The sequence below is a fragment of the Hyla sarda genome, chromosome 3 (genome assembly GCF_029499605.1).
Source record: "Hyla sarda isolate aHylSar1 chromosome 3, aHylSar1.hap1, whole genome shotgun sequence".
Lineage (NCBI taxonomy): Eukaryota > Metazoa > Chordata > Amphibia > Anura > Hylidae > Hyla > Hyla sarda.
The window spans coordinates 234,100,978-234,125,776 of NC_079191.1; the positions used below are offsets into that span (position 1 = coordinate 234,100,978).

A 24,799-nucleotide genomic window follows, 5' to 3' on the forward strand; every position below is an offset into this window, starting at 1 on the left:
ACATGCAGACCGACAAAAGTGATACACTAGACCAGGGGTACTAAACTGGCAGGCCGCGGTCCAAATCCGGACCGCAGCCGCCAGTCATCCCGACCTCCGGCCGGATCTCCCCTCATTCATTCGTATAGGTGTCTTTAAGACACCGATACAAAGGAGTAGCTGCGACCCGGAGCGAGGGAACACTGTGTTCCTTGCCCGGTGCTTCTCCTATGATGCAGGCAGCACGATTAGCACTGCCTGCATCATCTGCTCTAGTCAGGTCTGAGGTACAAATTTGTGTTTCCCAACCAGTGACTCCAGTTGTTGTAGAACTACAGCTCCCATCATGACCATCTGTCTGTGCATGATGGGAGTTGTAGTTTGCAACTGCTGGAGAGTCACAGTGGCAAAGTTCATGTGAGGGCAGAGTGGCATCATTAATTCTGGGGGCACCGCGGCATCATTAATTATGGGGTCACTGCGGCATCATTAATTCTGGGGTCACAGCGGCATCATTAATTATGGGGTCACTGCAGCATCATTAATTCTGGGGGCACAGTGGCATCATTTATTTTGGGGGGCACAGTGGCATCATTAATTTTGGGGGGCACAGTGGCATCACCTATTCTGGGGGCACAGCAGCATCATTAATTATGTGCGGCACAGCAGCATCATTAATTCTGGGGGCAGTTTGGCATTAATTTTGTGCAGCACATTGGCCTTATTAATTCTGGGGGCAAAGCGGTATCCTTAATTCTGGGGGCATAGTTGCATAATTCTGGGGGCACAGCGGCATCATTAATTCTGGTGCACAGAGGCATAAATAACTTGGGCACAGTGGCATCAATTATTTAGGTCACAGCGGTACAATTAGTGGGTACAGGGCACAGTGTTTGTAAAAAATGTATTTGGGGTATAGCGTGTGGCAGTAATATTGCAGGAGAATAGCGTGTAGCAGCAATATTGCAGGGGAATAGAGTGTGGCAGTAATATACCAGGGGCCCAGTGTGTGGCAGTATTATATTAATGGGGTACAGTGTGTCAGAATTATTTTCAGAGGTACAGTGTGTCACAGTAATATACCAGGGGTACAGTGTGCGCCAGTATTATATTCAGGGGTACAATGTGTGGCAGTATTCAGTTCATACATCCTCCACACTTCAGTTGCTAGTTTGCTCTTTCCTTCATGGCACTGAGGCAGTTATTTGTGAACCAGGCCTTAGCATTCAGCTCGGACCTTCACCGGATGGCAGAACTGGATAAGCGGACTCTCACCAAAAATAGGTGAGACTAGACAATGGTTTCTTTTACCTGAAGAAAGTAATTACAACACATACAAATTCATAAACTCCTCTCACAAGCTGTAAAGCTTGAAGAAGTACCTTACATGAAAGCACAGCATTGTTTGTAGAACGGCATACAGTGACCTAGATGGCAAGAAACAATTGACACTGCCTTACCCTGTAAAATGCACCTATGACATATAAAATGGTATTGCCCACAACCACAAACAAGTATAAGGTGGATTTGAAAAACAAACACCCAATTGAAGTTACATTTTCCCACCCATGGCAAACCACATGAAGCATCTTGTTGTGCCTGTGTTTTAGATGGATCTCTTCCAGTTGTGGCCATAATTGAGCAGTTGTACTAGTAAATGAAGTGTTCTCTTATGAAATACGTGAACTGCCTCTGTTCTGCACCAACAAAGTCAACAGCAAACAGTAAAATTAAGCAAGTGTTCACTAATAACTTGGTCTTCCTCCATCTTGTTAGGAAACCTATTCATACATGTAAGTCGGACTGCTAACAATTTATCTCCAAATTTCACCGGAGGATAGAAAGGGGAGAGGTTTCATTCAAGGGGTTCACGCAGAGTTTGGACTGTACGCAGACAGCTGACCTTAGAATACCTTCTAAGAGGTATCCGCACGAATTCCGTGGCGTGACCATACAAATTAACAAATCAGGCGTGGTGTACCTGTGATAAGACTTGTTCAAACTAAAGACTGTGGCACTGACTTAGAGAGGAGTATTTTCTTTGGGGGTTTTCTTCCATGGTTTTTAACCCCTTAAGGACAATGGACGTACTCCTACGCCCCCGTTTCAGAGTCCTTAAGGACCGAGGACGTAGGAGTACGCCCTGTCCATTCCCGGCCCCTCGCCGCTAGCCGGAGGGGAGCCGGTGCCCGATGCCTGCTGAAATCGTTCAGCAGGCATCGTGGCATATCGCCCAGGGGGGTCATTATGCCCCCCCCATGTCGGCGATGGCCGCAGATCGCTGGACAATTCAGTCCAGCGATCTGCGGCGATTCCGGGTCAATCGGGTCTCCAGTGACCCGGTGACCCGGAATTACTGGCCCCGAACAGCCAGAGCCTGCAGGGGTGAGGTGGCACTGGTGCCACCTCACGATCGCCCTGATTCGTCGGCCGGATTCCCTGCCGACCAATCAGGGCGCCAGCTGCGGGTGTCACTCCCGCTCCGCCCTTCTTCCGGAGGACGTGAGCGGGTGCGGGACGTGCACCCCTGGTGCTGGGGACCCCGATCCCCGGCGTTAATGTTGGGATCGGGGCCCCAGGAGCGACGACGGCGGCGGCGGGACTGACCTGCAGCGTCGATCAAGCAGCAGCAGGAGGTGAGTGACAGCCTCCTGCTGTTGCTTAGCAACAGCTCTCAGCATGCAAAAAGGGCATGCTGGGAGCTGTATTTATGCAACAGGAGGAGGCAGACCACCACAACTCCCAGCATTCCCTTATGGGCATGCTGGGACTTATGGTTTTGCAACAGCTGGAGGCACATTCTTTCTATGGAAAAGTGTACCTTCAGCTGTTGTGTAACTACAACTCCCAACTTGCACAAACAGCTAAAGCGCATGCTGGGAGTTGTAGTGGTGCATCTGCTGGTTGCATAACTACAACTCCCAGCATGCCCGTTGGCTGTCGGTGACTGCTGAGAGTTGTAGTTTTGCAAAAGCTGAAGGCACACTGAGTTAAGTAGCAAACCAGTGTGTCTCCAGCTGTTGCATAACTACAATCCCCAGCATCCCCAGCCAATGTAGTATGCCTCCCGCTTTTGCATAACTACAAAACCCAGCATGCCCTTCCGCTGTCCGTACATGCTGGGGGTTGTAGCTTTTGAAACAGCTGAAGGCACACTGGTTGCAAAACACTGAGTTTGTTGCCAAACTCGGTGTTTCACAACCAGTGTGCATCCAGCTGTTGCAAAACTACAACTCCCAGCATGCACTTCTAGACCCTACATGCTGGGAGTTGTAGTTTTGCAACAGCTGGATGTCCCCCCCCCCAATGTGAACGTACAGGATACACTCACATGGGCGGAGGATTACAGTAAGTATCCGGCTGCAAGTTTGAGCTGCGGCAAATTTTCTGCCGCTGCTCAAACTGCCAGCTAGAAACTACTGTGAACCCCCCTGCCCGTGCGACTGTACCCTAAAAACACTACACTACCACAAAATAAAATAAAAAGTAAAAAACACTACATATACACATTCCCCTACACAGCCCCCCTCCCCCAATAAAAATGAAAAACGTCTGGTACGCCACTGTTTCCAAAACTGAGCCTCCAGCTGTTGCAAAACAACTACTCCCAGCATTACCAGACAGCCACTGACTGTCCAGGCATGCTGGGAGTTTTACAACAGCTGGAGGCACCCTGTTTGGGAATCACTGGCGTAGAATACCCCTATGTCCACCCCTATGCAAGTCCCTAATTTAGGCCTCAAATGCGCATGGCGCTCTCACTTTGGAGCCCTGTCGTATTTCAAGGAAACAGTTTAGGGCCACATATGGGGTATCGCCGTACTCAGGAGAAATTGTGTTACAAATTATGGGGGGTATTTTCTGCTATTACCCTTTTTAAAAATCTAAAATTTTTGGGAAACCAACATTTTAGGTAAAAAATTTTTTTTTTTTTTTTTTACATATGCAAAAGTTGTGAATCACCTGTGGGGTATTAAGGTTCACATTACCCCTTGTTACGTTCCCCGAGGGGTCTAGTTTCCAAAATAGTATGCCATGTGGTTTTTGTTTTGCTGTCCTGGTACCATAGGGGCTTCCTAAATGCGGCATGCCCCCAGAGCAAAATTTGCTTTCAAAAAGCCAAATGTGACTCCTTCTCTTCTGAGACCTGTAGTGCGCCAGCAGAGCACTTTTCACCCCCATATGGGGTGTTTTTTTAATCGGGAGAAATTGGGCTTCAAATTTTGGGGGGTATTTTCTGCTATTATCCTTTTTAAAAATGTAACATTTTTGGGAAACCAAGCATTTTAGGTAAAACATTTTTTTTTTTTTTCATGCAAAAGTCGTGAATCACCTGTGGGGTATTAAGGTTCACTTTACCCCTTGTTACGTTCCCTGAGGGGTCTAGTTTCCAAAATGGTATGCCATGTGGGTTTTTTTTGCTGCCCTGGCACCATAGGGGCTTCCTAAAGGTGACATGCCCCCCAAAAACCATTTGTCGCTCCTTCCCTTCTGAGCACTCTACTGCGCCCGCCGAACAATTAACATAGACATATGAAGTATGTGCTTACTCGAGAGAAATTGGGTTTCAAATACAAGTAAAAATTTTCTCCTTTTTACCCCTTGCAAAAATTCAAAAATTGGGTCTACAAGAACATGCGAGTGTAAAAAATGAAGATTGTGAATTTTCTCCTTCACTTTTCTGCTATTCCTGTGAAACACCTAAAGGGTTAATACACTTACTGAATGTCATTTTGAATACTTTGGGGGTGTAGTTTTTATAATGGGGTCATTTATGGGGTATTTCTAATATGAAGACCCTTCAAATCCACTTCAAACCTGAACTGGTCCATGAAAAATAGCGAGTTTGAAAATTTTGTGAAAAATTTCCAAATTGCTGCTGAACTTTGAAGCCCTCTGGTGTCTTCCAAAAGTAAAAACTCATAAATTTCATGATGCAAACATAAAGAAGACATATTGTATATGTGAACCCAAAAATGTTTTATTTTGAATATTCATTTTCCTTACAAGCAGAGAGCTTCAAAGTTAGAAAAATGCAAAATTTTCATTTTTTTCATCAAATTTTGGGATTTTTCACCAAGAAAGGATTCAAGTTACCATAAAATTTTACCACTAAGTTAAAGTAGAATATGTCACGAAAAAACAATCTCAGAATCAGAATGATAACTAAAAGCATTCGAGAGTTATTAATGTTTAAAGTGACAGTGGTCAGAATTGCAAAAAACGCTCTGGTCCTTAAAGTGTAAAATGGCCTGGTCCTTAAGGGGTTATCTACACCTGCTCTGAGTTTTTGGGTTTTCCAGAGCTCAAATCCACCACATTTTATGTGGGAACATTAGTAAATAAGTTGGGATTTTTCTATACTATTAGGGTTGGTTAGGTTTTATTTAGACACAATTTGGAAGCAAAACTCGAGAAAAAAAACAGTCGGGAAAACATTAGTAAATGAACCAATGTATATGCTTTACTTGCAGGACACACAAGTGCAACGTATTTATACATCTATATGATGCACTAGTCAGACTGCACATGTAATATCATGCACAGTTATGGGCACCTGTATATAAGAAGGATATGGCTGATCTGGTTAGGGTACAGAATAGGAAGACCAAGTTAATTAAAGGGCTGGACTGTAGTACCAAGATATGTTGTCAAACTTGGCATTATTTATTTCAGAAGAAGGCTTAGGGTGCTATGACATCACATTACCACTCTGCTGGCGTATCCTTGCCAGACTCCAAATTAATGAGCTGACTGGAGTCAGCTAAGTGACTCTGATCAACTCACTGAAATGAATGGGGTACTGCATGGGCCTGGCTGGGATATGGCAGGATATCTTGAAATTCTGCTGCCGCATGCCGCTGCTGGAGAGTGGAACTGTAATGTGAATTTTCCCATTCATCAGATTACAAATAAAAAAAAAAAAATTTTAACTTATTTGGTAAGGCTACATCTGGAAATGTCTAAACTATTAAATATCCAAACTATATTTTTATCCTGTACAATCAACACAGCCAGTTGGGGGGGAAAACCCATGTCAGGATCCACCTTGTCTCCCAAAAAACATAGATCAAAAATGAATTTAGTTTTTAATGATACCTATATAAAATACAGCTCACCCTGCAAAATAACAAGCCATTACACAGCATCTTAGACAAGATTCTTTTTAAGTTACAAGGTGCACCGCAAAATATTTTATTCATTTACTAGAAAATTTTAGAACCCTGGGAGGCCCAACTTATCATCAGGACACAGCTAACAAAAAATACATCATTCCTTATGTCATTTCTTTTGAAATGCACTAAAAAGATGGAATTGCACATTTGTTTGAGCTTGAACAAAAATTTGGTTATAGATATCAAAAACTCAACAGGCGCTAAAGAAATGTAAATGTTTTCTCTGTTTCAGCCCCAGTTTTAACTGTCCAGTTTCTAAATAAGCAGTAGCAGATGTAGCAGCGCACTGTGAGTCACTTAGAACAAATGCTACTTTCTTTTCATTTTGTGGTCATTTACAGTGGTTCACTGGGACACTAGAAATGATCACATCTGAACGAAAAAGTGCCTCATGAGCTTAAAAAGAAGAAAACTGAAAAGAACATTGTATCTTGGTTTCACTAGCTTTTCTTATTTCTCTTTTGCAAATAGCTGAGAGGTCTAAATTAGCTTTTGAAAGTTTCCAAAAATGTTTCATAAGCTGTTCTGTATGTTAGAAAGTCGGTCAACAGTTTCTAAGATGTGACAAAACATCCAATGCTAGCGCACCAGTTCCGTCAAGAGATAGAAACAGTTTAAACCAAGTGTCTTAAAAGAGTGTTAAAAACCCTCCCAGGCCCCTGGTGCCACTCACACCATAATCAAGCCTGGCTGGGCAGAAGGAGGGCATGGCAAACAAGGATACCAGTCCCTTGCCTGCGGCTGTTCAAAGTTGCTTTTTAGATCTATGCAACCAGATTGTTTCTTTTATTTTTAAAAAGGCCTCTAAAAAATAAAAGAAGCAATCTGGTTGCTATGGGCAACTGGTCATATTTCCTCAGCACAGGTTTTGATAAATCTCCTCCATAGAGCATGAGAACAGAGTCAGAATGCTGTTCAGGTCCTGGGGCTGTTGTGTGAGGTTCTAACAGTTCATCTCCAGTTATGCTCGGGCTCCTGCAAAAAGGACAATACAGTTCAGCTTGAGCACAGAATAAGTGCAAGGAGAGCAGCTTATCAGTGTCCGCTGCTTTTCACTATTACTACTCCTGTCTGCTCAGGCTGACAGCAGATACAATAGGGCAAGGGTAGGGTCACATGTAGCGTATACGTAGCGTATTTTACACTGCGCAGCAGGAAATACGCTGCCTATCCTCCTACAAGCAGACACACGGGGCTACCCGCGGCAGTCCTGAATGTTCAGTGGAGTTTGGAGGCGGGGCTGGCGCTCCAACATGTCTGTGGGACCCGTGTCCGCCGCCAAGCCTTACTGCACACACAGGGCAATCACTGCAGTTACCTCCCCGAATTGCCTTTGCTGTACCTTGGTCCGGTAGTTCCTCATGCAAGTGCCCTCTTTCTACATGAAGTAATCGTCCCTCAATATCGTTTCACCTCGCCTTGCTTATGTGCTATATTCTGTTTTGAGTCTGGTCACAGAAGAAGTCTTATTTTGTTTTAAAGAAAGCACATATATGGCATTGCCGCAAATATAATGACCTGAGCAATAAAGTAAAGAGGTTACCGATTTTTTAATTCCTTAAGAAAAAAATAAATAAAATACTCAAATGTATGTACCCCAAAAGAATTCCTATTAAAATCAGAACTTGTTCCACAAAAGTCAAGGTCTAATACAGTCACACAAAAGAAAGAAATGAGGGGGGGGGGGGAAAAAAAAAGTTATGACTGCTTGAATTTTTTTTAAATCTATCCTTAAAGCTCAAATTAGTTAGGTCACTAAGTGGTTAATACGTAGCATTATGCGTCAACTATATTTATTTATTTAAACCAGACAATAAAAGTGACTTTTTGGGACAACTATTCCAGTTTTAACTGCCATGTGGTTTAAGAGCCTCCTTAAAGGGGAACTCTAGTGGAAAACAAGTGGGAAATAAATGTTTTCAAATCAACTGGTGCCAGAAAGTTAAACATATTTGTAAATTACTTCTATTTAAAAATATGAAGCCTTCCAGTACTTATGAGCTGCTGTATACAAAGGAGAAAAGTGTGCAGTTCTTTCCAGTCTGACCACAGTGCTTTCTGCTAACGCCTCTGTCCATGTCAGGAACTGTCCAGAGTAGAAGCCAAATCTCCATAGCAAACCTATCCTGCTCTGGACAGTTCTTGACATGGACAGAGGTGTCAGCAGAGAGCACTGTGGTCAGACTGGAAAAAAAAACAACACAAATTTCTCTGTACAGTGATCCCCCGACATACGATGGCTTCAACATACGATAATTTCAACATACAATAGCCTCTCAGAGGCCATCGTATGCTGAAGGCAGCATCAACATACAATGCTTTTTTATGTTGGGGCTGGCAGCGCAGACTGCTTCAGTTGCTACCGGATAGCCGTTTAATGTGCCCCGTGTGCTCCAGTGAGTGTCACTCACCTGTCTCCAATGTTCCGGACCGCCCTCTTCATGCTCCGCTGCATGGCCATCTCTCTCCGTCATAATCACGTTGCCGCGCACGCATTCCCATCATCCAATAGGAGCGGCGTGCGAAGCGACGTGATGACCGTGATGGAGAGCGACAATCCAGCAGTAACTTTCTATATTATTATTGCACGGATTCCTCAACATACGATGGATTCAAGAAATGATGGTTCATTTGGAACAAATTATCATCGTATGTTGAGGGATCACTGTAGTTTATCTGGAGCATAAAGCACCTGATAAGTACTGAAAGTTCAGATTTTTAAATAGAAGTCATTTACAAATTTGTATAACTTGTATAACCTTTAATAACGGATTGCACATTCATACGTATTGTGGTGAAATGCAATTGGGATTCAGCATGCCATGGCCGGTTAAAGTACCAAATGCCGCCAGTCTGGCTAACAGGTGTAGTCTAGAACTAAAAACCATAAACTCTGGGATGAGTCCCAAATAAATCCCTAAGGGCTTGTTTACACTGAAGACATTCAGACGGTGGACGCGTGCTGTCTCATAGTCAGCAATGCAGTCCGGTGGAACACGTTCATTCTTTGGGCGGATGTCTATTTGCCAGCATGTACAAAGCAGCTGAATCCCATTGAAAACAATAAGACACTGCTGCAAAATAGGGTTCTGCAGCAGAATTCCACTGGTGGAACGCCCATAGTGTAAATAAGCCCTTAAAAAAGAACCATGTATTGGTTGTAAAGAATTCTTTCCAACACTGATTACAGTTTGACATTGGGAGACAAATCAGTACTATGCATGTGACTCAAAAAGTATTTCATGTACAGATATATCCAAAGTCAACTTTGCACTATACGTAGACTGCTGTGTAAACAGTATTATGCCATTAAAATAACATGCTTAGCAAGGAGCTAGGACCTTCAGGCTGGAACTCCATTGGAGGGTTTTTTTTTTTAGCAAAAACGCAGTAAAAAAAAAACGCTGCGTCCAGATGTTAGCTGTAAGTCAATTGTAAACTGCAAAATGCCAGATTCACTTGACGTTTTTCAGTTTGGGGTTTTTTTTAATCCTTTTGGCGTTTTTCAGCAATTTCGGGCTCAGAGGCTGGATTTTCAAAATGCCCGACAAAACCTAGTTTTTTCCCCTGAAATCGTGGCGTTTTCCTCCCATAGAAGTCTATGGGAGAGCAAAAATGCCAAGAAAAATGCCATGTTGGTTTTAAATTTTGCGTTTTTGCAGGCGGTTTTTATTCTTTTTTGGACTTTAGCGATCCAAAAAAAATTATGGAGATACAATTTTTATAAAAATGTCGTAGGGTACCATGAAAAAAATGTATATATATATATATATATATATATATATATATATATATATATATATATATATACACACATACACACACACACACACACACACAGTAGTGATGGAAAAAATTGTATCTAACGAAATTTATCGCTTTTATTACAAAATGTTTATTAATTTTTAAACAGGGATAAATTTATGTGGGTGGGTAAAGCACTAAAAATGTAGCCGACAATAATAAAAATGTAGTGTGTGGTAGTACTACTACTCCCAGCATGGAACACACTGTTCCATGATGGGAGTAGTAGTACCTGTACAAATTGACAGATCGCCTGTTGCAATCCTCCTGTATAATGTATAGATGCTGCGGACGCTCTTCTATGGTCCCCTGCACTGCCGTATATATACACATTCATATTTTCTGCAGAGAGCTGTGATTGTCCAGATTATTCCAGCCAATCACAGCTCTAGGAATATGTGTATATATACGGCAGTGCAGGGGACCATAGAAGAGCGTCCGCAGCATCTATACATTATACCGGAGGATCACAGCAGGTGTCAGGAGTCATACCCGCTGTGATCTTTCCTTAACTACAAGTACTACTACTCCCAACATGGAGTACACTCAGCTCCATGCTGGGAGCTGTAGTACCTGCATTAATAGACAGATCGCAGCAGGTGTCAGAAATTATTCTCGCTGCGATCTGTCTATTAATGCAGGTACTACAGCTCCTAGCATGGAGCAGTGTGTGCTCCATGTTGGGAGTAGTAGTACCTGCAGGTAACAACAGATCACAGCGGGTATTGCTACTGACACCTGCTGCGATCGTCCTGTCTATAGCAGAGATGCAGAGCGGCCGTATACAGCGCTCGCATCCCTGCTCTGCACTATACTCCAGGCCCGCCATTCATCTTTTCCTCAGAGCTGTGATTGGCTGCAACCATCCGGCCAATCACAGCTCTGGGTGGGAAAATATGAATGGCCAGTGATGTGAATAGAGCAGAGATGTGAGCGCTGTATAGAGCCACACCACTGCTATATTATGGACGATCGCATTGGGTGTCAGAATGACACCCGGGCGATATGTCTATAGTAATAGTACAGGTACTACTACTCCCTTCATGGAACAGTGTGTTAAACACACACAATCTTTATAAAAAAATGTATAAAAATTTTGTTATAAAAAATAAACATTTAGTTAAATACATTTTTACATCCCTAATGTAAAAAAAATTCCACACAAAAGGTAAAAACGCCAGAAAAAACGCCAGAAAAACCGCCAAAACGCAGGGAAAAGCTCGCAGTTTTTCTGGCGTTTTTATGCCACAAAAATCGCAGGGCAAAAATCTCGGTGGAGTCCTAGCCTCATGCATTTGTGTATAATTTCCATGGTGTCCTAAGCAATAAGCGTAGGGTGCCATGGAAAGTAGTGCAGGGAGAGTAAGCTAGGGATGCTTTATGCATCCCTAACAAAGTGTTAGTAGATTCCCTGGGCTGGGCAGAATTTACGCCTCTCAGACACAATAAACTAGCCCTAGCTAGGCTTACCTACTTTGGCCTAATACCACAGGGGTTCCTAGGATAAAAGCAGTAGTAAAAAAGCTACACAGCCACAAGGGGTACCATCAGGCCCAGAGCCTCAAAAATTAGGTTTGGGGCCTGGGCAGTGGCAAGCTGGTATAAATAACCTGAGAATTATAATAAATATACCCTGGTTATGGAAAAGTGGGTGGACCCATTTATTTTGAATAAAAAAAATAAGTTTAAAAAAAATTAAAAAGTGGGTTACCCCTCTATGTCCATAACCAGTCAGAAGGAAACACGGACTGAAGAGAGCCTGTTTATTTCACAGCTTTCACACGGTAAGAAAGGAAAAAGAGACAACCTGACCCTCCTCAAGCTCCCCCCCCCCCCAAAAAAAAGCAGATAAATCTAGAAAAATCTTAGTTGCTAAAATTAAATGCATGTCCATTATTGGTGGTGTCACACCTAAGGGCATGTGAACACAGGCAAATCCCACATCCATGTGCAGCATGGTGTCGGCTCTTACTGTAAGCTGCAGCAAGTATGAATGACAAGCTCCCATTTTTATCGCTTGGCAAATCAGCAGAGTTTTCACATTAAAGGGTACCTCTCATGAAATAAACTTTTGATATATTTTAGATTAATGAATGTTGAATAACTTTCCAATAGCATGTTAATGAAAAATATGCTTCTTTCTATTGTATTTTTCCCGATCAGTCCTGTCAGCAAGCATTTCTGACTCATGCTGGAGTCCTAAACACTCAGAGCTGCCAGCCTGCTTTGTTCACAGCCAAACAGGCTGTGAACAAAGCAGGATGGCAGCTCTGAGTGTTCTCCTTTGTGAACAAAGCAGACTGGCAGCTCGTAGTGTTTAGGACTCCAGCATGAGTCCGAAATGCTTGCTGCCAGGACTGGTAGGGAGACCCCTAGTGGTCATTTCTTCAAAGTGGAAAATTAAATAGAAAGAAGCATATTTTTTAATAACATGCAATTGTAAAGTTATTCTGCATACATTAATCTATAATATATCAAAAGTTTTTTTGATGAGAGGTACCCTTTAAAAAGCTGTGTGAACATGCCCTTACTGAGAAAAACCAAGAGATTAGTGCTTTATGGCAAACATAATGTCGCTACTAAGTATATCAAACACAATGGGATTTTTGATCCTACCAAGGGGTTAAACCACCATTAAAATGACTACATTTTCAGCATGTTTCTTTGCTGCACCTGGAAACATATAATCTGTCATACTGCAACAGAAAGATGGAGTTTACTACTTGTCTGAGTCACTGTCGGCAGATGGAAGACACCAAATGCCATGCAAAGCCCACATGCTTTTACCAACAGTACTTCTCAGAATCCAGCAGCTGGCCCATTTTTATCATTTCTTTTTTTTTAGTACATATGTCGGGGTCATGCAAAAGGTCAAGAGGTGATCCATGTGAAAGTGTCACAAAATTCTAGATTTAATTTTTATGACAGAACGAGTTCACACAAATATATAGATTTTCCATAAGGCAGAAAACACATGGAGTTTTTGAAGCAGTTTAAAGGGGTACTCCATTGGATTTTTTTATCAACTGGTGCCAGAAAGTTAAACAGATTTGTAAATTCCTTCTATTAAAAAAAAAAAAATCTTAATCCTACCAGTACTTAGCTGCTGTTATGATCCACAGGAAGTTCTTTTCTTTTAGAATTTCCTTTCTGTCTGACCACAGTGCTCTCTGCTGACACCTCTGTCCATTTTAGGAACTGTCCAGAGCAGTAGCAAATCCCCATAGCAAACATATCCTGCTTTGGACAATTCCTAACATGGACAGAGGTGTCAGCAGAGAGCACTGTGGTCAGGCAGAAAGGAAATTCTAAAAGAAAAGAACTTCCTGTGGAGCATGCAGCAGCTGATAAGTACTGGAAGGATTAAGATTTTTTAATAGATGTAATTTACAAATTTGTTTAACTTTCTGGCACCAGTTGATTTAAAAAAAAAATGTTTTACCCCTTTAAGGTGCAGTTTTTAAGCTTCTAAATGTTTTTTCCTTAAGCTTGTACTACTACAGTAATAAAGAAGCCATTGGACAATGCATGTGGGCATGGTGTTGCAGCTGCATGATAGCATGTAGCAGCCGCAGCATAAGGACACACAGTGATGGAAAGGAAGAATTCCCTGTTGCAAATATAACACATCAATTCAACTATCAATGCTCTTAACCAAGCTGCTAAATCAGTAGTCTCAAACAGTGGCCCTCCAGATGATGCAAAAGTTCAACTCCCAGCATGCCCGGACAGCCGTTGGCTGTCCGGGCATGCTTGGAGTTGAAGTTTTGCAACATCTGGAGGGCCACAGCTTATGACTACTGTGCTAAATGTATTCTAGCCTCAAGTTGGGAACAGAATGATGCTGGTGTGACTGCAGGAACAGACTGCATAGTGTTTTGTTTGCATGCTGTAACCAGGGGAATGGTAACCATCACAGTCTGTAGAGGAGACGGCAAAGGAGCTGTGCACACAAAACGAGAGATTGAATTTTATAATTTTTTATTTTTACTTCAGGAAAATTAGTATAGGGCATTGTACAATTACTGGATTACCCTAACCTCAATGCTTTCCTATGAGAGCAAAAGTTTTAGGGCGACATTTCAGGAGCGTTCAAAGCCACCACTGCTGAGGTGGCCGGAAGGCTTACCTCACGTCCTGTGGCTGCTGTGGCTCTGACAATGATAAAGCCTGGCAAGACCAGGCTTAATCTAGTGCAAAGCACACAGATCAATGAGGTTCTATGGAACCACATTGATCTGTATGAGGAATATACAGATTTCTCCTAAAGGTCCCCTAAGGGGACTAAAAGTGTTAAAAAAAAGTAAAAAAATAAAAAAAAAAGTTTAAAAAAAAATAAAAAAAACACCCCTTAATCCCTTCCATATTAAAAATAAACATATGAGGTATCGCCACATGCGTAAATGTCCAAACTATAAAAATATAATGTTAATTCAACCGCACGGTCAATGCCGTACATGTAAAAAAAATTCCAACGTCCAAAATTACGTATTTATGGTCACTTTGTATACCCTAAAAAAATATATATATATTTTTTTATAAAAAAGCAATCAAAAAGTCCCATCAAAACAAAAATGGTACCGATAAAAACTTCAGATCACGGTGAAAAAAATTAGCCCTCGTACATCCCCATATACGGAAAAAAGAAAAAAAGTTATAGGGGTCAGAAGATGATAATTTTACACATACTAATTTTGGTGCACGTAGTTATAATTTTTTTAAAGTACTAAAATAAAATAAAGCCTATATAAATTAGCTATCCTTGTAACCGTATGGACCTACAGAATAAAGATAAGTTGTCAATTTTACTGAAAAGAGCACTGCGTAGAATCATAAGCCCCCAAAATTACAAAATGGCGTTTTTTTTCCAATTTTGCCCCACAAATTTTTTTTTTCTGGTTTTGTCGTAAATTTGTGGTGAAATGATTGATGTCATTGATTGATGTAAAGTACAATTGGTGGAACAAAAAAAAAAAAAGCCTTCATATGGGTCTGTAGGTGCAAAATTGAAAGAGTTATGATTTTTAAAAGGTGAGGAGAAAAAAAAACGAAAGTGCAAAAATGGAAAAACCCTGTGTCCTTAAAGGGGTATTCCAGGATTTTCTTTTTATTTGACTATGCTACAGGGGATGTAAAGTTATAATATAAAGGTAACATAGTGTCTGTACCTGTGTGTGACTGTTTTCTCACAATTGTTATGTGATTTTCACTCCAATATTTATTTTTTATCAGCATACAAAATGACTGTTGTCTCTGATTTTTCCCAGTTTGCAATGCGGCCAACACCTGACTCACTAGTCAGCTGATGACCGGGAGCCTGTCTGCTTCAATGGGTGGAGGGATCGCTTGGTGGGAGAGAGATCAATCTGCAACTAATGCAACAGCTGTAGGCACCCTGATTGAAAACAACAGGCTTTTGAATGAATGCAGCTCATTTATGTTTCAATGGGTGGGGTGGCTGATGTGTGGGAGGGAGGAAAATGGAATTGTAGGATTTGTAATCAAAAAAAGAAAAGTCAAACAGGAAATAACAGTTCACAAACAGCTAGTCACAGTGTTAAGGTAATCTCACAACATAGCCATTTAGCCCCAAGACAAGCGCAGATCTTTCCCAAGCATGTCCATTACTGTCTGCCAGGTACGTACTAAAATCACGTTATGGTGGCTAACCCCTTTAAGGGGTTAAACAGATTTGTAAGTTACTTCTATTAAAAATCTTAATCTTTCCAGTACTTATCAGCTGCTATATGCTCCACAGGACGTTCTATTCTTTTTGGTCTGACCACAGTGCTCTCTGCACTGGAACTGTCCAGAGTAGGTGAAAATCCCTATAGCAAACCTATCCTGCTCTGGACAGTTCTCGACATGGACAGAGGTGTCAGCAGAGAGCACTGTGGTCAGACAGAAAAGAAATTCAAAAAGAAAAGAACTTCCTCTGTAGTATACAGCAGCTGATAAGTACTGAACGTATTAAGATTTTTTAAATAAGTCATTTACAAGTCTGTTTTACTTTTTGGCACCAGTTGATAAAAAAGAAGAAAGAAAAAATTGGTTTTCCACAGAAGTACCCCTTTAAAGCACTTCTATCCAGGACCATGATACTTGGTAATACCAAAAACTGTTAGTAGAAGACAATTTAAAGGGGCACTGTCATTGTTGAAAACTTTTCATATATTGCTGGACTCATATGACATTTCACAATATACAAAAAAAAATAAAAAAATTCACCCGAAATTAAAGCTTAAAATAGCCGCCACTAGGGGTCGCATGTCTTTTAGCCAGACAGACTAGTCTAGATTTTGCAGCACACTGGATACCGGCCATAAAGCATACCGGTATCAAGTATAGGAGATCTCTTGAGTGTATGCGCGGGCCCGCACTGCCTGTGAACGAGCACAGGGAGCACGCACAAACAGGCAGTCACTTACTCAGACCCTGCTCCGTTCCCTGCTGCGGCTCCAGACCATACTCCGTCCCCTGCTGCGGCCCCAGACCCTGCTCCGTCCCCTGCTGCGGCCCCAGACCCTGCTCCGTCCCCTGCTCCGTCCCCTGCTGCGGCCCCAGACCCTGCTCTGTCAACCTGCTGCGGCCACAGACCCTGCTCCGTCCCCAGACCCTTCTCCGTCCCCTGCTGCGGCCCCAGACCCTGCTCCCTCGCCTGCTGCAGCCGCAGACCCTGCTCCCTCCCCTGCTGCGGCCTCTTCTCCGTCCTCTGCTGCGGCCTCGGCTGTCTGTAAGTGTCTTAGCTGTCCAGCCAGGGTCTCTGCACATGGGGCTACGTGCACTGCAGAACAATGCACCCTAGTGTCTTCCACAAATCCAAGGGTGCAATGCTCTGCAGTCTGCACACACATCCCCATGTGTATAGCAGTGTGTGTATGTACACTCCTATACAGGTGGGGTTATGTGCAGAGCATTGCACCCTAGTCTATACTACAGACAAGGGTGCAAAGCTCTGCAAAAAAACCCCACCTGTATAGGAATGTACATACACACATTGCTATACAGATTGGGGGGTATGTGCATACTACAGAGCATTGCACCCTAGGGTCTTCTACAGACACTGGGGTGCAATGCTCTGCAGTCTGCACATACCCCCACCTGTATAGGAATGTTCATGCACACACGGCTATACACATAGAGAGGGGGGGTAATGTGTAGACTGCAGAGAATTGCACCCCAGTGTCTGAAGAAGACCCTAGGGTGCAATGCACTGCAGTCTGCACATACCCCCCATGTGTATAGCAGAGTGTGTATGAATACTCCTATACAGGTGGGGGGTATGCGCAGACTGCAGAGCATTGCACCCGTGTCTGTGGAAGGCTCTAGAGTGCAATGCTCTGCATTTACCCCCATGTGTATAATGGTGTGTGTGCGTATGTACATTCCTATACAGGTGGGAGTATCTGCAGAGCATTGCCCCCCCCCCCCATCTGTAATACAGACTAGGGTGCAATGCTCTGCACATTGCTATACACATGGGGGGGTATGTGCAGACTGCAGAGCATTGCACCCCAGTGTCTGTAGAAGACTCTAGGGTGCAATGCTCTGCAGTCTGCACATACCCCCATGTGTATAACAGTGTGTGCGCATATGTACATTCCTATACAGGTTGGGGTATGTGCAGACTGCAGAGCATTGCACCCTAGGATATTCTACAGACTAGGGTGCAATGCTCTGCAGTCTGCACATACCCTATGGGAGCTATAACAATAAGTAAAAAGTGTAAAAAAAAAAATAAAAAAAATATTAACCCCTTCCCGAAATAAAAAATGTAACACCCCCCCCCCCCCCTTCTCCCATTTTTTAAATAAAATCATTTAATGTCTGTACATTCCTATGTTAGTGGATGTGGGTGGGATTGACAAACATTTTAGCAGGAGCAGAGCAAAAATCCTATGGGAGTAGGCGGGATTGGTCAAAAAAAATCATTGGGAATGGGTGGGAGTGGGATTGAAAAACCAGTTCCGCGCCGTGCTCTTCTTTGTTCAGTACAGATTGCCAGCAATTAGATGACAGGTTAGACCTCCAGGGGCTGTAGGCATTGTCTCCCCTACTTTGGGCACTCCAGCAGCTACAGAACTACAACTCCCATCATGCATCTACAGACTGCTTAGGCATTACAAGAATTGTAGTTTTGCACTAGCTGGAGGGTCCAAGGTCACTGACAATTCCTGCCCGCTTCTCCAATGTATGTGTTTCAATCCTGCCTGCTACCACATGTGCGTACATTCCTTCCCACTAACATTTATTCAATAAATAAATAAATAAATAAAAAAAAACTTTGGCTGCAAAACCCCTTACACACTATCCCCCAGCTTTCCCAAGCTCCTGAATGTGCCAGGAGCTTGGGAAAGCTCAACTGCACATCAACTGCATGGCCGCAATTACCCGGATTATTATATTATTTCTGATTTTTCCCAGTGCATAAAGTAATATAGCTATAAGCAGATATGCCATTCACGAGCATGGAAAAGCTATGTCAGATATTCTCACCTAGCTTTTCTATGCTATTTACTTTATGACCAGGAAAATTTCAGAAAGCATGCAATAATTCCTAGAATGGCCGCCATGTGGTTGCTGAACTAAGCATATGTGCTATTCAGAAGCCTAGAAAAGCTGTGAGAGACCATCAGATCTTGTAAGGCCAGGTTCACAATGTGGAATCTCCATCCAGACTAAATCCAGTCGGAGACTCTGAGTGCATGCAGCACTGAGTGAATAGGTCTGCACTAGGACCACGGAGACATCTCTGTCCCCATAGCTTAACTAGAAAAAGATAAAACAGATAGAAAACATATACATAAAAATACTGTACTTTTATCTAAAAAAATCCTTACACTAATTTTATAAAGATCTTATCTTATATTTATACATTTTATCCTGTTATGAACTCGCCATGTCTTCGGAATACTAAAGGCAAGCTCCAAGCATCTTCCTCTGCGTAACATGTACAGCATGAAACCAGAGAGGAAAGGGTTACAGAGTAGAGTGCAGTCATTGGCTGACTGCCCAGGCTCCTCCCCAGACTCAGAGCAGATGAGTCATCACTGTGAGGGAGACAGACTGACACGCCCCCTCCAGCCAGCAAGATGAAAAAGTAACTCAGCAGCAGATACATTCTTTTATCTCTGGATATATAGGTCCGAGACACAGAAAAATGATATGCACATGATAAGGATTAGGTATTTTTCTACACTATGACAGGTACACTTTAATGTTTTCATGGGACAAGGGAAGTGTAGTGGTCAGCAGTCTTTCCATGCAGTGCTGGGGACCTAGGTTTAATTCTGATCAAGAACAACATCCGAATAATGTATTTTTTGGAGTTTATTGTGGAATATTCGGATTGCTTTTATAATTTTTAAAAGGCCTCTGAAAAATGTAAGCAGCAATCTGATTGGTTGCTATGGGCAACTCCACAACTTTTCCTCAGCAAAGGTTGGGAGAAATTTCTCCCATAAACTAATAGTGAAGAGGGAACAAAATATTTTTAGGGGAATACATACCATTCTGTAAACCCATCCAGAGCTGTTTGTGGTCTTTCTTCTGCATTTCATTTATGACTTGACTTTTGTGCTTCAAAGTATCAGCTTCCTTTACAGATGACATAAAGTGTGCTTCAATCACATCTTTGGACTGGCAATGTAAAAGGTCTTCTGATGGAAAATTCTGTCAGAAAAATAAAAGGAAACATCAAAGTATTAGCATGTAAGCAATTAACATTACCAATAAAGCTTTCATTGAAATTGCTTGGAATACCAAGAATTATTCACGGGATGATACATTGACATTTCAGTTTGCCATAGGAGAGGGATGACAAGCTTGTCAACAAGTATATTCAAACTAGCTTAAAAAGGAACTGCTGTAATGCAGCGTGAATACGTTTTTTCCCTACACCATAAAACCATAAAGCCCGGCTTGTCAACGGGTTGATTACTGAAAGACGCCAAATAGATTGTGCGGGGACACAGTCATTCTAACTGAACACTGTCAGGTTTACTGTTTATTATGGAGCCATGTCTACACATCTTTAAAAACTTAACACAAAGTAAGGACAGAGGGTTTTATTAGCAATATCTACGTACAACATAAAGATCACCTAAGATCATCAAAACGACCCTCTCATTTCCATCCATTAACATTAGTTTTATTAAGGTGCCCATAATTACTGTGCTACACAGCAACACTAAAGCTAGTGCAAAAAGTGGGCTCCCGAGTTCTAATGTAAGATCACATCACCAGGCTACAAAGAATTCACAGGCCACTTTACACCTGTAGCCTAAGAGGGTTGATCTACAATGCAGGTGCCTGCCTGTACCATGTCACCAATGTCTGACACCATGGGTAACAAGGAATGAGATTTAATTAAACTTTTGAAGTGTCAGACATTTTACCATCACGTCCAAACGGCTAAAGATATTAACATGAAACTTGGCACACGATACTTATATGTCAACAACAAACATAGGATAGGTGATTTAACCCTTAGGACCGGGAGGGGAGGACTGGGAGGGGAGGACCGGGAGGGGAGGACCGGGAGGGGAGGACCGGGAGGGGAGGACCGGGAGGGGAGGACCGGGAGGGGAGGACCGGGAGGGGAGGACCGGGAGGGGAGGACCGGGATAGGACAACAATATATGAGGATGGGATATGAAGTCAAAAGCTTCCTCCTTTGTTTATTTTCCTCCCCAACAAGGATTAGGAAGGAAAAACCGGGCAACGCCGGGTACTCACCTAGTTATATATATATATATATACATACATACATACATACATACACACACACACACATAAAACTCAATGTGTGTATGTATGTTGCAGCATCCCATCCAAACGGCTAAAGATATTAACATGAAACTTGGCACATGTTACTTATATGTCAACAACAAACATATGATAGGTAATTTAACCCTTATTCACCACCATTTGCCAGGGTCAGGGGTTTTGTTTAACCCCTTAAGGACCAGGCCATTTTACACCTTAAGGACCAGAGCGTTTTTTGCAATTCTGACCACTGTCACTTTAAACATTAATAACTCTGGAATGCTTTTAGTTATCATTGATTTTGAGATTGTTTTTTCATGACATATTCTACTTTAACTTAGTGGTAAAAATTTTATGGTAACTTGCATCCTTTCTTGGTGAAAAATCCCAAAATTTGATGAAAAAAATGAAAATTTAGCATTTTTCTAACTTTGAAGCTCTCTGCTTGTAAGGAAAATGGATATTCAAAATAAAACATTTTTGGGTTTACATATACAATATGTCTACTTTATGTTTGCATCATAAAATTTATGAGTTTTTACTTTTGGAAGACACCAGAGGGCTTCAAAGTTCAGCAGCAATTTGGAAATTTTTCACAAAATTTTCAAACTCGCTATTTTTCATGGACCAGTTCAGGTTTGAAATGGATTTGAAGGGTCTTCATATTAGAAATACCCCATAAATGACCCCATTATAAAAACTACACCCCCAAAAGTATTCAAAATGACATTCAATAAGTGTATTAACCCTTTAGGTGTTTCACAGGAATAGCAGAAAAGTGAAGGAGAAAATTCACAATCTTCATTTTTTACACTCACATGTTCTTGTAGACCCAATTTTAGAATTTTTGCAATTGGTAGAAAGGAGAAAATTTTTACTTGTATTTGAAACCCAATTTCTCTCGAGTGAGCACATATCTCATATGTCTATGTTAATTGTTCGGCAGGCGCAGTAGAGGGCTCAGAAGGGAAGGAGCGACAAATGGTTTTTGGGGGGGGGCATGTCACCTTTAGGAAGCCCCTATGGTGCCAGGACAGCAAAAAAAAAAAAAAAAAAAAAAACACATGGCATACCATTTTGGAAACTAGACCCCTCGGGGAACGTAAAAAGGGGTAAAGCGAACCTTAATACCCTACAGGTGTTTCACGACTTTTGCATATGTAAAAAAAAATTTTTTTTTTACCTAAAATGCTTGGTTTCCCAAAATTTTTACATTTTTAAAAAAGGGTAATAGCAGAAAATACCCCCCAAAATTTGAAGCCCAATTTCTCCCGATTCAGAAAACACCCCATATGGGGGGTGAAAATTGCTCTGCTGGCGCACTACAGGTCTCAGAAGAGAAGGAGTCACATTTGGCTTTTTGAAAGCAAATTTTGCTCTGGGGGCATGCCGCATGGTGCCAGGACAGCAAAAAAAAAAAAAAAACACATGGCATACCATTTTGGAAACTAGACCCCTCGGGGAACGTAAAAAGGGGTAAAGTGAACCTTAATACCCTACAGGTGTTTCACGACTTTTGCATATGTAAAAAAAAAAAAAAAAAAAAGGCCTAAATTAGGGACTTGCATAGGGGTGGACATAGGGGTATTCTACGCCAGTGATTACCAAACAGGGTGCCTCCAGCTGTTGTAAAAGTCCCAGCATGCCTGGACAGTCAGTGGCTGTCTGGTAATACTGGGAGTAGTTGTTTTGCAACAGCTGGAGGCTCCGTTTTGGAAACAGTGGCGTACCAGACGTTTTTCATTTTTATTGGGGAGGGGGGCTGTGTAGGGGAATGTGTATATGTAGTGTTTTTTACTTTTTATTTTATTTTGTGTTAGTGTAGTGTTTTTAGGGTACAGTCGCACGGGCGGGGGTTCACAGTAGTTTCTCACTGGCAGTTTGAGCTGCAGCAGAAAAGTTGCCCTCTGCCCATGTGAGTGTACCCTGTACGTTCACATTGGCGGGGGGGGGGGGGGGGGGGGGAAACATCCAGCTGTTGCAAAACTACAACTCCCAGCATGTACGGTCTATCAGTGCATGCTGGGAGTTGTAGTTTTGCAACAGCTGGAGGCACACTGGTTGTGAAACACCGAGTTTGGCAACAAACTCAGTGTTTTGCAACCAGTGTGCCTTCAGCTGTTGCAAAACCTACAACCCCCAGCATGTACGGACAGCGGAAGGGCATGCTGGGTGTTGTAGTTATGCAACAGCGGGAGGCATACTACTTTGGCTGGGGATGCTGGGGATTGTAGTTATGCAACAGCTGGAGACACACTGGTTTGCTACTTAACTCAGTGTGCCTTCAGCTGTTGCAAAACTACAACTCTCAGCAGTCACCGACAGCCAACGGGCATGCTGGGAGTTGTAGTTATGCAACCAGCAGATGCACCACTACAACTCCCAGCATGCACTTTAGCTGATTGTGCAAGCTGGGAGTTGTAATTACACAACAGCTAAAGGTACACTTTTCCATAGAAAGAATGTGCCTCCAGCTGTAGCAAAACCATAAGTCCCAGCATGTCCCTTCAAAGCTGACAGCGGCGATCTAAAGGGTTAATAGCCAGCGCGGCGATTGCCGCATGCTGGCTGTTAGCGGCGGCCCCCGGCTACTGAGAACAGCCGGGGGCTGCAGAGTATGGAGCGGGCAGGAATCCCGAGCCCGCCCCATACAGACTGCAGAGAGCCGCAAGCATCTCCCCGTGCAGACGCGCCTCCTCCCCTCAGCTCTCCGGAGCTACAGCTGGGGGGAGTGAAGGCAGAGGACGCAGGTCTGCACGGGGAGCAAGAAGCCACGCCCCCTCATCTCCCCCCGCACATCTGCAGAGCAGGGGAGAGAAGACATACACAGCTTCTCATCTCCCCTGCTCTGCTTCCGAGGATACAGTTTTTTATTGTCGGAGGCGGCAGAGTATGGAGCGGGCAGCAGTCGGCAGCCCGCTCCATACAGACTGCAGATCGCCACCGCACTTGTCAGGTCCGGCCCTGCTTGCCCGAAGCCGGGCTAAGGGCCGGACAAATTCACCTGCCCGGCGCCAAAAACTGCTAGTCCCAGGCGTCGGGCGATAGGAATTCCACATCCCTGCTGTGTGCTCCGGTGAGTGTCACTCACCTGTCCCCCACCACTCCGGACAGTCCTCTTCAAGCCGTCGCTCTCTGTCATCATCACATTGCCGCACACGCCGTCCCGTCATCCAATAGGAGCAGCGTGCGCAAAGATGTGATGACGGCGATGGAAAGCAACGATCCAGGGCAGCGGTGACTGTCCGGAGCAGCAGGGACATGTGCGTATAACATTCTATATTACTATTGCACGTATCCCTAAACATACAATGGATTTAAGTAACGATAGTTCATTTGGAACGAATTACTATAGTATGTTAAGGGATCACTGTATGCCATTGACATGCGGTTTAATTGACATATCTTTATAGTTCGGACATTTTTGCATACAGCGATACCACATATGTATGTTTTAATGGGAAAAGGGGGGGGGGTTCATACTTTTATTAGGGAAAGGGTTAAATCGCATAGCATAGATCAGTGTTGGCACTCCATTGCTCCAGCCTGGATCTCAGGCATGGAGCAATCGAGCGACAATCTGATGCGAGGAGGAAGGTAGGGACCCTCCTCGCGTGTCCTCAGCTGATCGTGACAACGCGGTGATCCCGATCAGCCCGACTGAGCTGCCAGGAAACATTTTTTTCCCCCCATTTTAGATGCAGCGATAAACTTTAATCAGTTATGTCCGGTATTAGCCACCGGTCTCAGCCGTTGCTAGGTGCTGGAACCGACCCGCTATGACATATGACACGGGAGCAGGCGCAGGGCGCACAGGTACGTCCTGCCTCCATAAGAGTTTAATATTTTTAAAAAATGCTGACATATTTTTGGCCATTTTTTGCATTTAGACAAGAAAAAAAAAACTGACACTTTATGACTGTCACAATTACACCTGTAAAATTATTAAAAAGTGTACCTGTCAGATCCCACAAAAAACACAAAACTGTTAAATGTTACTCAGTACCTAATCCTGATCAAGTTTTATGTATCTATCACCAATAGTTCACTTAAAAATAGCATATTACAGCTGC

At 42.9% G+C, this 24,799-nt stretch overlaps 1 protein-coding gene across 4 annotated transcripts in view; it reads right to left on the bottom strand.

Moving 5' to 3' along the window:
- ATG5 (autophagy related 5) overlaps nt 1-24,799 on the bottom strand; it is a 175,418-nt gene that overhangs the window by 118,489 nt on the left and 32,130 nt on the right. For all 4 annotated transcript variants that reach the window (XM_056566223.1, XM_056566221.1, XM_056566224.1 and 1 more), the window contains one exon: nt 19,469-19,631. In XM_056566223.1, coding sequence (XP_056422198.1) covers nt 19,469-19,631 — 163 coding nt within the window. The remainder of the gene's footprint in view (nt 1-19,468; nt 19,632-24,799) is intronic.